Raw genomic sequence first — 14,623 nt, 5'->3', positions numbered from 1 at the left:
GAGAGCCCAGTCTATATAATTTTATATGTGTTGGAATGTTCAAAAATCCACATTTCAGCGGATTCTGGCCAGAAGATTTAATTATTATCAGCAAATCTGTTGGACAGATGACTGAACAGAAGGAGCGCAGGATTAAAGTTCAGCCTAAAGTTGGTGGGAAAACAAATCATCTGAAATACTGAGAAGTGAAAGGAGAAACAGAAGAAAAGAAGACAGGTTGTACGACCACAGTGGTGCTACGTCAAGATCGGGGTTTCCTGGTTTTGGAGAAAAAAACTGGTCAACCCAGACACTGCATCAAAACACGGAACACAAAACCTTAACATCTGTCCATCCGTCCATCATTTTCAATAAAATGCCCTTCTTTGAGCACCAGGTCTTAAGCTTTCTTGGCATCTGAGAATAAACTGTAACAACGTTTTTATTTGTTTGTGCCTTTCTAATCTCTGATTCTAAACATAATCCACGGTGTTTCCCTTATCCCTACAGCCACTTTACTGGTGATTAAATTATTGCTTGCTTTCTATAAAGTAACTGACTCTGTCACTTAGCAACAGATTTATCTCAATCAGAAGAATAGACAGTCTACTTTCTGGTTTGGTATATCGGTAAATATCACAGTAAAATTACACAGACAAAATGTACTACTTTTCTCAAAAATAAAACCCTAATAGCTTGTGATGTATGATTATAATATATTTATCAGAATATTATTCTGAAACAGCTGTGGGGATTAGAGCATTGTAGTTTCAGTAAGAGTCAATGGGGCATTTTTTTTCCTCAGATTTGTTATATGAAAAAAATAAACATTTTTTAAGTGTTTTCTTTAGCATCGTGTAATGAAAGTGACATTTGAAGGACAAAAGCTCTGATAATTATTCAGTGTTTGGAAGTTTGATCAAGATTTAACCTAGAAAAGCTGAAAAAATATTAATCTGTACCTTTAGAGCATTTTTAAGTGTACATTTTGTACTTAATGATGAGTCAAGAGGGCAGTTCTTTTAAAATCAGATTGTGCTCAAAAACAAACAATGCATAAAAGTGAATATTTTTGGTAAATTGCATTCAAGACTGATCTAAAAAAAAAACAACCTTCCCAACATTTGGGGAACAACTGTTGTGTATTTATTTCTTTCCATGGTGAAAACAGTGACATAAAGTAACAGAACTGACATTTGAACAGTACAAACCTTCAAAATTGTTGAATGTTTGGTAACTTTAAGCAGGGATAAAGTTATTTAATAAATAGTGTAATTGTTTTTGTACTGCTCCGTTTTTACAGAATTTGTTCAGAAGTGGATATTCTTACCATTTCTTCCGTCTCATGCCTGCAGCTGGAACAGAACTGTGGGCCTCCTTCTGACTGCGCCATCCGAGATTCACAAAGGAGCATTATGGTAGGTCCTTCCTCCCTGCTGTAATACTCTAACATCACAACTCACAATAAACTCAGTAGGTTATTTACATCCCTGCTATTATTTGCACATTTTTGCATTTCTTCTTTTTTTTTGTTGCTATAAGTTTGCACATTTGAAATGATTGTATTCAGTTACACTGAGTAGACTGTTATTAATAATTAAACATTTCTTTTTTCTACCTGCTGACTTGAACGTTCCCACTGAGTGACATTAATAATTCATAATTCAGGTAACAGTGTTACTAAGGTGAGGTGTCACACGGTATAATTTATATTTATTACATATTAAACAAGCCAACACAAAGCGAGTGATATTGAGGTCAGAGTGAGACCTCTTCTCCCCCTCCCCCATCTGTCTCTAATTGGTCTGCTCTGACAGGATTACGCGAGTTTCCTCAATTGAGCAGCAGCGCCAAGTGAAAGGCTGTGGCATCCAGGAGGGAAGATACGGAAAACTCGGCTGTAGTTGCTTCAAAACCACTTTATCTATTGTTTTTCCTTCTACCCAGCGGATTAGATGCTTGTGTTTGACAGTGGTCGGCGGCTGTAGCTCAAGGATTCCCGGATTAAAATAATCGCTGCTGTTTCTGCTGCTGCACCTCTAATGTGGTTCTCCAACGCGCCCGCATTTCTCTGAAGCTGCTCTTCAGATCCCTCAGCCGGCACAATGACTCGGATTTTGTGGGATGCTATTTTTCTCATAAGCGGTGAGTCTTTGATCGACGTTTGAGATGAAATGTTTTATTTTAGATAACTGTTTTTTTTTAAAAAAATAAACAACTTGTGTGGCAAGCAGGTTTGATGGTAAAATACAGTTTTAATACCAATTAAGTAGTAATCTGAGATGAATATTTAATGCACTTCTATTTTAATTAAAATGACATTTTGCTGTTTCAGTTTTTCTTGTCGTCACTGGGCCTGCTGTGTATTTATAGAGCCTCGGTCTCATCCTTTTAGTGGATGTTTGACCCTGTCAACCTGTTTGGTAAAAAGGTAAAGCTAAAGGTCACATTGTCATAGGTAAATATGACTGATTTTATGTTTTTCTTCAGACCTTGCATTTGTTTAACAGAAACGTTGCAATTAAATTTTTTTTACGTAGATTTTAAAAAATATATATTTAAGGTGTCATTCAAACTCTGTGGAGTTCTTGCTTTGTCCTGTCTCACATTTGCCAAAGACATCTTGATGATCACCAAGTCTGTGAGGAAAACATGTGGACTGATGAGACAAAAGTGGAACCTTTTTTTCTAGAGAAGAACTTCTTCAAACTTTCACTTTCCAGCAGGACAAGAACCATAAACTTTCAGCCAGAGCTGATAAAATGGAGTAGTTTAGCTCTGGCTTTAAACGTCCAGTTAAAAGCATATTGATGAGTTGGAATGGTCTTTGTGAAAGAGTTTAGACCCATATCCAATTGGGAATTTGTGGCAAGACTTAAAAATAACATTCACAGGCCCTCTCTGTCCAATCTCACTGAGTTGGAGCCGTTTAGAAATGGATAAAAATTGCAGCGTTTTAAGTGGATCTATAAATTATTGGTTCAGGAGGGCTAAATACAAATGCATATAGAGATTGTTCTTTTTTCTTTCTCAGAGGAAAGGTGTACAAGTTGTGCTTAAAAACACTTGTATTCCCTTGTGCAGGTTCCTTCTTTACATTTGGAGCAGGTCCGAGCGGTTCAGCTGTGATTGAAGCGAATGGTTCCATCGAGACACTCGCCACCTCTGCTCCAGATGCATCCAGTAGCAACTCTTTGACCACTAGTGGCAAAGGAACAAGCACAGCTAACTTTCTTACAAGTAGAAGTAAGTTGAGTAATTGTAAAAGTGCAAAAAAGCAGTCTTTTCTCTCTCCCTCTTTTTTTTTTTTTTTTTTAGCTTTCGTAGGACTTTATTTACTTTATATCTTTGCATTTTGTTCCCAGGTTCTCTTTTTACATCAGAGCAAACAAATTCAACAGCCACAGATGCTGCAGTCAGTCTTAATACCTCTGCTGCTGCTGCTTCTCGCAGCCCAACAAGTGGCTCCTCCACAACCATCAGCAGCACAACCTCGACAACCAGAAGATCTGCCGCAACGACCAGCAAACGTCCAGTTAAAAGTATGTTTCATTCCTCCTCTCACAGCCGTGCTGCTTCCCCAGGACAGATCCACGCTGCCGTTTCCATTATGGGCACAGTGTGGCTGATAACTGATCCTCAGGGCAGCAATTATGACAAATCAACAATAATGAGCTGTATTCTCAGCTTCTTCCCCAGTGCTGGTGCTACAGTATTGAATTATTATGTGAAAAGCAAATGACTTTCCCTTAAGAGCTGGTGTTTTGTGTCAGCTCCCCCTTACCCCCACCCTGGTTATCATCTGCCAAAATCACATGGAAAGAGAGAGGGCTTGGTAGGCAGATGCCTGCAGGACAACAGAGTGCTTTCATGGAGTCTGAAGGATGGAGACAATGCATGCAGGCTGCGATCCAAACTCCCATTTACCGTTGGAATGGAGAGTGTGACGAGGTCTGTAATGCAGCTATCTGTCTGCATGTCCATCCTCCTTGTCACCCTGAAAGCCACACTGTGGCATCTGTCTCGGGTGCTTGAGAAACACTTTTTGTTTGTTTGCGACAGCGACTGAGGAATTTGTGTGACATGTACTGCTTACGTGTGAGAAATGCTCTGTTTTATCTGGGTGTTTATTTGTTCGCTCTGGTGCGTGTTTTTTTTTTTTTTTTTTCTGCAGGGGGTAAATTGAGATTTTTATTTAAAAAAAAAAAAAAAAAGAAAGAAACGCAGCTGCAGGGATGTTCACTTTCTAAGATCCCGACGCGGGTTGATGGACAGAGGTTTTTGTCTGTCCTCTCACCAGGAGTTTTCTTCGGCTGTAATTGTGGCTCCGAGGTGTAATCCAGCACATCATGGAAGAAAAGGCTTAGCGGCCTTACCGTTGGTGGCGTGGGTGTCGGCTTTAGTACCAGTCTCCGTTTCAGGCCTCTACCAACCTTTTGTTATTTTTAGATTTATGTCATTTATCGGTACTATGTTGTGAGTACTGGCCTATTTTTAAGTAAACTAAATTAGTTTGTTGTACAGTGTTGCCTTTCTGGGTTTTTCCCCCATTGGAGTGGGGGGTGAAAACGCACACAAATATAAAAACAATTGTGTTCAAAGTGTGTTTTAAAACCCTTTAACTGGACACTGGTATCCTCATAACCTGTAGATGTTTTGGGGTGACAGTTAAGGGTTAAAATTGTATGTGAAGTCATATTTTTTTAATATCAATCAATAAATCAAATTTTATTTGTATAGCACATTTCAGCAGCAAGGCATTTCAAGGTGCTTTACATAATTAAAGAAGAAATAAAAACAGTATGCGACATTAATAAATGGCTTTAATTTACCTGCAGACAGAAGCATTGGTAACATTGACAGCTTATTATAAATCAAAACAAAGAGATATTAAATCTGTACCCATTTTACAGAATGTGAGAGGAGGAAAATTATCAAGTTGTCTAAAAACAAAAAAAAAAAAAGCAATTTCTACATGTTTCTTTACAAACCAAAACATTTTACTGTAAAACCTGAAGTTAGCTTCCCTGGCAGTCCTTAAGCTAACCACAGCAGGTATCACTGAGAGGTTCTTCACATCTGAACGGTTGCATGGAGTCGTCTAACTTCTGCCTGTGTTCATACAGGTGTTGCAGCCCAGGGCAATCAGGCTGCAGTCTGTCTGCACGTTTCTTGCTTCTACCTTAAACGGCATGTTTGTTGTCGCCCTACAAGTTTTCTATGAGTCTGAGGTCTAGTGTTTGTTTGGGGTGGCCACTCTCTAACTTTGATTTTGCTTATTTGGAACCAAGATGCTGCTCGCTTAGTTGTGCGTTTGAGGTTGTTTCTTTAGTAAAAGGCAACATGACCTTTTTGGGTGTTTTAATGCATTCAAACTCATCCTTTATCTATGTGATTAATAGACCCAACGTCATAATATGATGCTTGTATAAGGAATTTGTCTGCAGTTTTTGGATCCCAAAAGAACAATCTTGCTTTCAACATTTCATAAAATGTTACACAGTTTGTCTCTTGGCCAGTCAGTAGGTTCTTTGGCAAATCATAACCTCTTCAGCTCCTGTCTTTTGGGGGTTCTTGGTTGGTGTTGTGGCTCACTTTGTCAGATTGCTGTAGCTTAAAAAGTCGGTGGCTGTGAGAAATCTGTAGTTTACATTAAAGAGAATAAATTTTTTTAATATTCATTAACCAGTCAGATGATTTATCGAATATGGATTTGGAGAATTTTTTTTTTTTTCCTTTACATTGAGAGATTTCCATATTAAAATCAGTCAGCAACAAGATATTGTGCACATTTATCAGGCTTAAAGTGTTGTCATATTCAGTGGGGAGACTAATAACTTTTAATTTAAATGTTTATTTAAAAGAATCAGTGAGAAATAATCTTTCATGATCAAGACGCATTTATTGTTCTAGTTGTGATTTATAAAGCAAAATAAACACATAAATAAATGGGTAATAAAGACCATTAGTGTGAAGAAATGAATATTATGAGCTTGTTCTAGGTTTGATACTTAACTTTAATCTATGAAGCGACTGGAAAAATAAGAGAAGGTATAAGGAAGACTCAGAACCGGCCATGCTCCATCAGGTTTCGGGAATAAAAATGCCACAATAGAACAAATTAAATGCTTTGCTTTGGTGTCAATTGAACATTGACAGAATTTATAGAATCAATTTGCGTGGTTCTGACTCGCTCCTCCTTTTGACTTGACTAAAGGGGGAAATTTTTAGCTAACCGGTTGTTTTGAAATAGCCAGAAGGTTGTTCCGAGGAAGGGAGGTTTTCAGTTCTGGTACAGGCTGCTGGACAGCTGAGTGGTCACATCTTTGGATCACCTACACGATTCATTTTTGACGACAAGTAGCTTTGCTGTATAGCCTGTCAAATCAAAGGATTCTGCCAGAATATTGCATAAAAATAGACAAATGTAACGTAGGGTGTCCAAACTGATGATCGATCTGTTTTGACCTGGTCTGGCATGTCTTGATGGAACCCAGTTTGGTTTGTGTTTCTAAACTCACCTGTGGAGGATTCAGAGTCATGAGGAACTGATCAACCAACCAGAAAAGAATCGGAATGATCCGATTCTTTTTTCTTTTTTTTTTTAAATTAAACAAATCATTTAGATGTTTCCCAGAAATCACTTCGGTCACAACAACAGTCTCAGGACTGAGGCCGTCTTCATGAACAATTTTTAAACCTGCAGTAATTCCAGTGTGCAAAACAGAGATGCACTGTCAAAGTTTGACTCATTTCCAATCAATACCGAAAGTTGTGACTAATCACAAGTTATTCTTAAAGATTTCTGGATTTTTAAAGTGCCAAAACAACATAAATAACATAAAGTATATATGCTTATATATATAAAGTATATAAATAACAGCATAGCATGCTCCCTTTACAGGAGCATGCTATGCTGTTATTTGAGCCTTAACTGCTTAGCATGATCTTGTGCTTCTGATTTCTCTGGAGACACCAGCAGTCATCTTAGATGTCTGGTTCTGTAACAACATTTTGAAGTGACCTGGAGAAAAACAATTTAAGTTGACATCTAAAGCATAAAGGCTTCACTGCATCTCTCTATGTGCTCCAGTTGCTGCTGTGACATCTGGACAGAGGTTAGAGACTCTCTCTGTCCTCAGCAGGGTTATTTTGTTTACCGTGTTGCATCCGTAGCTACAGGTTGAGATGAATCGCATCAGTTTTGTGGGGATACCGGTCTTTAGTGATGTTTTAATTTATTAGATGATGTATTGACATTGTATTGCATTTTTGCTCAAACAGTCTTTACATTTTAAAATAGACACCGTTTTCCCTCACAGAGTTTGTGGCTGCGGCTGTTCGGTCTCACTTCGATGACTGTCCTGACTCTCATCGGCATTTCTGCTTTCATGGCACCTGCCGCTTCCTGATCCTGGAGGAGACGCCTGCATGTGTGTAAGTTATCAGATTATTATCAAAAATCCTGCTTGTCAAATTCTGCTGTGACTCCTGACCTGAAGTCAACAAAGTTGTTCTTGGAAGTGAAACCTGTAAGACATACGTTTTCGTTTTCAGATCAGATGTGTCTGACTTACTCAATTGTTGTGATTGCTTTAGATTGTGTTTTTCTTTTTTTTTTTTTGCCTGTGGAAGCTCCCTGCAGCTCTGCATGCTGTTGGAGCAAAGTGTTGCCATCTGCCAGCTGAGACATTAGTGCAATCTTAAGATCTAAAGCTGATGGTGCTGGAAAGCTGGAGTTAGTTTTATGGTGCATGCTTTTAGTTTGCATTGCCAAGAAAAATCACAAATAAGTCGATTGATTTAGTCAAACTTAGCAGTAATAAAATTCTACATAAACTGCAGCAATAACACATTGATGCGTTAGTTGTTGGCTAAGCACAGGGAGTTTTCGTATTCTTACCACAATTTCTGGTTGCAGGTTTTTGAATCTTCTAAATTGGTGATAAAACACATTGTTTAGGCTTTGAATTGTCAGTATGGTTTAATGTTTTGAAGATGGCTGTGTGTTTTTAAAAGTAAACTCCAGAAAGATCTTTTTAGTTTTTGTTGTTTCTATTGACATATTTTAATCTTACTAAGCTTATATTTTCTTGCTTATGTTATTTAATTGCATCTTATATTGTTTAGAGATGTTAATATTTTTAGTCAGTATTAATTTCTGGGCTCTTTAGGTTTGACCTGCTGATTTTGACCGCTCTGATTCCTTTTCCTTTATTTTTTTTATCCGAAGTGCTTTTATAGATAAAGAGAAAATAATGCTGTGGGTTCTAATAGAGATGGTAGTTTTGAACGTAACACAATAAAGGAATTTCAAGAATATCCTCATGTTTGCATCACAGCTATTTAACCTTCTAGACCCTCGCTAGAAGGGTCTTGAGTCAAACCTTTATCTAAGTTTGACTCAATAGAAGTGCATCACACACCAAACATGGTGAGATTTCTTAGTTTTCATGATTTCCAGCTTTTCAGGGGAACATTGGCCGAGTCCATTGTGTGGCTGGTTGATCTCAAGTGTTGTTTATGCACATTTTTATGATGTCAGATCGTCTTAGAGACATTTTTGAAATGCACATAACTTGATTTATGTTTTATTACCCCACAGTTTATTTTTATTAATGTCTTTTAGTTTTAAATATATTTACAAAGTACATTTACAGGTTTATTTTAACTTATTTGTTCCATGTTGTTAGAAATAACAGCTCCTGGCTGCATTACATATGACCCGTTGTGTTTCCAGATGTTTTAAACAGTTTCGTCTTGGTTTTATTTATTTATTTACTTACTGGCGGGGATTAATTTATTGCTTTCCACATCCCGCCTGTTATTGGCGGTTTTGCCTTTCAGCCAGTGAACCTGCTGTAGGAGGACTTGTATAAAAACCAGGACCTCCTGACATCCGTTTCGGCTTTCTGTCCTCGTTGCAGGTGTCACCCAGGCTTTGTTGGGATGAGGTGTGAGCATGCAGACCTGCTGGCTGTAGTAGCAACCAACCACAGAAAGCAGGCTGTGGCCACAGTGCTCGTGCTGTGCGTGATTGGATGCGTCCTCATCATGGTGTTGTGTTCCTTCTTGCAGTAAGTCGCCTGCATGATGCATTTAAAATTTTAGGCCACCTTTGCGATGTGCATCTCTGCATGGCCGCTACTTCAGCGTTTCTACTGTCTCTCTCGTTCAGCTGCTGGTGGAGGGAGGACTGTCGGAGGCGGAGCCGAGCGCATCTCTACATGGCAGAAAAGCACGGAGCGACATGCTATCCACCAGAGAGTGGTACTTCCCTTTCTTTCTTTGCTGTGTTGGATAAAAAAAAAAAAGATGTGTTGAAGCTCAGATTTCTTGAGTATTAGTTGAGTGTGTAATTTTTATTAGAGTTTACAGCCAGCAGTTGAATGTATCCAATGAAATGTTAAATATTTCTTTAGACTAAAAAAAAAATCAACTTATGGAAACAGGTTTCCTGAGGCAATCAGCACCAGCTGCCTGATTGACTGTTTACCTAATCATTCCTTGTCTATAGTTTTAATCACCTTCATTATGAAGACTCGTGAGCGTTATTAGGAATAAGTATGTTTGTATTTTATAGTACATCTAATGTCACACGTTTCTTTACACAATCACATCATCTTTTAAATAAGGCTTATAGGATTATTTGGTCATTACAAAAAAAAAAATGTTCACATGATCTCAATGCAGACAATTTCTTAGTGCTTTTCCAATTCTGAATATTTATGTAAAGAAGCTGAGAATGACTTAAAATATTCATTTGCTGTTGTTTCTCTCAAGATCACGAGCTGACTGTGCTGTGTTGGTTTCTAGTTTTGTTTTATTTTCTGGATTAGTCCCTTCATGCCCCTATAGAGCGAATTGTCTTGACTTTAGGAATCAAAATATCTCTAAATATTAGGACGTTATGCCCAGCTGTGATTGTGTTGCACTGATGCCACCGCTTAGCTTTGACTCTTCACTTCAATCTAATCCCAAAACAACACTTGTAGAAACTAAATCAGAGTGATTACGAAAGCAAACACACAATACCTTTTTCCAGGAAGATAATAGGATGCCTCGATGAGCCGGATTATACAGAGTAAGAACTACTGGTTTGAAAGAGACGGATCAACTCCCGGCGGACTTAGCTCATTAGAGATCGGATATATTGGCAGCCGCTGTGAATGCAGTTACAACACCGTGTTTTTGAGGTTGAGAAAACGGTCGTGGTGTAAGGCAAATGATCCTAGCTGAGGAGACGGAGTGTGAAAAATTGATAATTTAGCTTTGAAATGTTAGTTTTAGCTGTTTTGAGATGGGCAGAGTTTGCTCTTAGATCCTCTAGTGCAGAGGTTCCCAAACTGTGGGGCGCACCCCCTAGGGGGGGCGCCGTGTCATTGCAGGGGGGGGCGCAGGAAGCCATCTGGATAAAAAAAACATGAACACTGTATGCGGTGGGTTTTTACTTTAGAATGGCCAACTCTGTTATTCCTATGTCAATTTGATACAGTAGAGGCTTCCTCCCTTCCCATCTCTGTGTCCTCTGTCACTTTTATCAGCAGTTAAAACTGTTTAATCCGTTAACATGTTGTAACCTGTTTTTCCGAGCCGCCTTTGAACGCAACATGAGCGCTACGAAGCTCGCGCTGGGTTTCCACCTGTGAAGGAGACCTGCTGCTGCTGTGGAGCTACGTAGGTTTGTGTTAGAATCACGGCAGCAAACCAGCAAAACGCAAATAACTTTTCAGTTTTTCCCTCCAAACTAACCGACTGAGTTGAGTAAAGCTGTTGGATGCAGGTAATAATGACTAGCTAATATCAATACAGAACCTTAAGCTTAACAAGTACCTTAGGCTACCGATCCATAGGGGGGGCGCAGAAAATGTTTGGAAACCTCTGGGGGGGCGCAGAAGAAAAAGTTTGGGAACCACTGCTCTAGTGCATGGAGGAGAAGTAACTTCTTCCTGATTCTCCAAACTTCGTTACTCTGTTCTGCCTGTAAGATCAGTTTCTGATAAACTGGCCACAGAAAGCAAACCATCTGTACTAAACCTCAGCAGTTAAATTCCTCACCGTAGCCAAACATTGGTCATGCATTTAACCAAATATTTATTTTTGCACAACTATAGTTTAAGAACAAAGGCACCTGTTCAACCTTGTGTTGTAAAATTCACCTCAAGAATTGATCCTCTTGTAGGTTCCACTTTCTCTCATTCATTTTTTTTTTTATGTCAGAAAGAGTTGGTGATCCAAATTTTGTTTTATATGTGATGACCATAACCAACTTTCCTTCAGCAAAAAGTCATTGGTATAGAGAGTTCAGACATTCTGCCTTGCACAAGTCATCCACTGATATCAGCCAAATCAAATCCAGAGGCTCGAATCGATTTTATTTTCTTCAAGCTTTTCTCATAGACCAGCTTAGAGTAACGTCTGACTTTTAAATGGAATGAAAACTGATCAAGGTTTCCAGTTTTCATACAAATAAAAATCTAAAAGTATCTTCTACATTTTCAGAACTGACATCTAGTGCAATAAATTACTCTCAGAAATCACATGGTGTTGTTGGGCGATTTCTGTGTGTAATTGACTCTGTTCTATGAAGGCATCAGAGGTTTGTTAGAAAACCTCAGTGAACAAACGGCATCATGAAGACGGAGTACGACAGAGGTCAGATTTACACACCGGGGGACTGAAAACAAATCGACGTCACACTTCCCTAAATTTATATATGTAAAATAACTTGAAATTGTGTAATCTTTTAATTCCATGTTGGTCTATCACATAAAATCCTTTAGATTTTCTTTTTTATAACTTGGCTGACTGATCACAACTCTTGTGACTTTTTTTTGCTGTGTAGTTGGTTTATCCAAATATTGCTCCAAGAGAATTTGTCACTAATTTATGTACGAAATGATTATTTTTTTGTTATTTATGTATTTTGTGCCCTCAAGAATCATTGCAATTGAACACAGGCAATTTTTGATAACACTATTGTTTCTATATAACTTTCAGTGGTTTGACGAGACGCTGCTTGAAACATTGTGTGTTTCTGTGCGGCGCCTCTGACCCTGGAGATTCTTCTAAGACGATCCAAGAACAGCAGAGGTAAAGTGCTGCCCTCTTCAATATGACTGAGTTGGAGCTTTTCATGTGGGAAGTGAAAATGCTCGAGTATATTCCTCCCCCAATCTGCACCACACCGACTGACTGTGGCTTTCAGACTGCAGAAAACGATGGACGCGTGCGCCTCGCTCTCACTTTCAGTGGATACACACTCAGAACTGCGTCAGTCTGTTTGGACCTCAAATCACGCCTGGAAAAGAGCTCTATGCCCCGATTACCGTTTCTGGACGACCCAGAGGACATCAACTCAACTGACCGCTAAATATTCAACCATTTTTAACAAATGGCTTCAGGATGACCATCAGCTTTTCTCATAACTGAGAAGACCACAGTTCCTATTTTTATCTTTTTTTTTATTGTCTTTGCACGTTTTTCCTCAGAAGTCGTTGCGCACGAAGGACGTTTTTAGTAACTTTTGGTGTGGGGGGAAACTGATGCTTTAAACATGTTTTAGTGTCTGTTTTTTATAAAAGAAGGAACTCACTTCACCTGATAGAAGTAGGAATTGTTTAACTGGTCTGACTGACGTCACATTTTCTGGACTTTAGCTTTTATAAAACGGGGATCTGCAACATAAAGTTGCTCTGATAAACTTTGGAGGAAAATCGTAAATTCCTGCATTGAAGCTGTCGGTTAATTTTAATTCCTGAGCTGTTGAGTGCTTTTCTCAGATTTGCAATCTGTAACGGTACCAACGTATGCGCATCCTGGGTGGTCACATTTTTTGTTCTCTATGCTAATTTTTTAGTTATTTTTTTTTTAGAAAGGTGCACTTTTTTTAAGTTTTCTTGCTCTTTTTGTAAATATAAACTTTACACACTGCACGTTGCTTTATGGTAGCATCCACATGTGGAGATGCCAAAATAAAACCACTAATTCTGCCTGAATGAGCACCGAACAAGCACAGTTTGTACTCATCATCTGGGGATGCATGCGTGGAGTCATCTAGAAGAAAAGCGGTGTGTTACGGTTTTGGCTCTACTTTGATATATATATTTTTTTTAAAAGAGAAAAGCCTCAGAATGCTTGAAGAACTTTTTGAAGGAATTTATAATGCTGGCATGCCTGAGTTTGTGCTGTGTGTGTGTGTGTGTGTGGCGGGGGTGGGGGGGAACAGATTGTACAACGAATGTTCTGGTATCTGTTTGCCAAAAAGAAAAAAAAAAAACTCAGATGACAAACGTTTTTGTTTACAAGATATAATTTTTTTTTCACGTGTCAAAAACAAAGCAAATAAGTCTAATATATTATTAGAAAGATCTAAAATGTGTTGTAACTTTACCTGGTTGGATTTTTGTTGTCACAACTGGAAAGCCTCACTTATTTGTTTGCTTTCCAATGACAGATTAAAAATGAAAGTGTTTGTCTGTGTGTATTTTATATCGGTACAGTTTTAACACACACTGCTGTTAAAATCCCATTTACTGTAGAATTCAACTTTAAAATCAAATCTGGTAAAAGAAAGTGTTAAAAGTTAAGAAGAAAATGTGAAATCTGTTTAATACCTTGTTGAAGCACCTTTTAATTCAGTTTCAGCATTTGGTGTTTGGTCATAGTGTATCAGCACATAATATCTTCACTTATCAATATTTGATTCATTAATCTCACAAAAGTAATCCATACCAAATTGTGAGGATCTCTCTTATCCACAGCTCTCTTTAGGGAGACTTGGTCATTCGATTTTTAACTTTTTTTTTTTTACTTTAGTTTGATCTGTGCTTGGTCTCACTGTAATGCTGAAAATGAAAACCCAGGTATCTAGCAGAAACCACACGGTGTTGGATCAAAAGTCGTGAGCATGAAGCTCCCACCACCACGTTTCAGTTTGGATGTTTGTTCATTTCCCGTGTTGAATGTTGGTCAGCGAATACAGAAAAACGTCAATCCTTTGCTTTTAGCGACACAGCAGTTGTGAAAGCAGGTCAAACCGTCAGTATAACGTAAAGCAGCTACATAAGCTGCCCTCAAAGGAGCACCTAGCAGAAAGCTAAGAGGCATGAAGAAGAAAACTCAGGTCATTGATTGGTGGAGTTGAACCTTCTTGTTCACAACAAAAATAAACAATGGAGCAGCAGCCATTTTTTTTTTTTTTTTTTTGCAGACTTCATGTTTTTGTTTTAACTTTGTCAAAATCTGAAAGATGTTAACATAAATTTGTGAGATTGAGGCAAGCAGCAGCCTGGCTCCTGTTAGTTCACCAGCTCTCTTTTGGTTTACTGGGCAGCCTGTTTGCCAGCAGACCAGACCACTTATCACTTGCAAGATAATTGGGATGTTTTACATTAGGCTGAAGTTTAACTGAGGTCCCACCTCTGGGTAAATGAGGCAGAACATTTGAGGAAAAACATCGTGTTCAGCTACAGTATTAAAAAGCTCCTTTCATTGAAGCATGATTCTCCAAGGCTTTGAGAGATTTTATCGACGATATTGATTTTTTTTTCTTCGAAACAAAAACTTTTTTCAGCCTCCTTTTTATTAATTTTGGAAAAACATCCACTTTCTCTTTTCTCACTTTTTCCACATTTTCTTCAGT

At 38.4% G+C, this 14,623-nt stretch overlaps 1 protein-coding gene across 2 annotated transcripts; it reads left to right on the top strand.

Annotated features, from left to right (window-relative positions):
* The first annotated feature begins 1,771 nt into the window (after nt 1-1,771).
* On the top strand, nt 1,772-13,453 carry tgfa (transforming growth factor, alpha). Of its 2 annotated transcripts, XR_001426216.1 has the most exons (8): nt 1,772-2,124; nt 3,064-3,225; nt 3,345-3,521; nt 7,302-7,416; nt 8,907-9,056; nt 9,158-9,249; nt 11,980-12,072; nt 12,188-13,453. XR_001426216.1 is itself a non-coding variant. In XM_015042418.1 (7 exons), the coding sequence occupies exons 1-7, from the start codon at nt 2,085-2,087 to the stop codon at nt 11,985-11,987; spliced, it is 744 nt and encodes a 247-aa protein (XP_014897904.1). In that variant the 5' UTR covers nt 1,772-2,084; the 3' UTR covers nt 11,988-13,453. The 2 variants fall into 2 exon arrangements, 1 of the variants encoding a protein (XP_014897904.1); XM_015042418.1 differs by having other exon boundaries at nt 11,980-13,453.
* Nucleotides 13,454-14,623: the final 1,170 nt, after the last annotated feature.

Source organism: Poecilia latipinna, unplaced genomic scaffold (assembly GCF_001443285.1).
Source record: "Poecilia latipinna isolate Pla-1442-1.1 unplaced genomic scaffold, P_latipinna-1.0 Scaffold588, whole genome shotgun sequence".
NCBI classification, from domain to species: Eukaryota; Metazoa; Chordata; class Actinopteri; order Cyprinodontiformes; family Poeciliidae; genus Poecilia; species Poecilia latipinna.
This window is presented reverse-complemented; position numbering and strand designations above follow the sequence as displayed.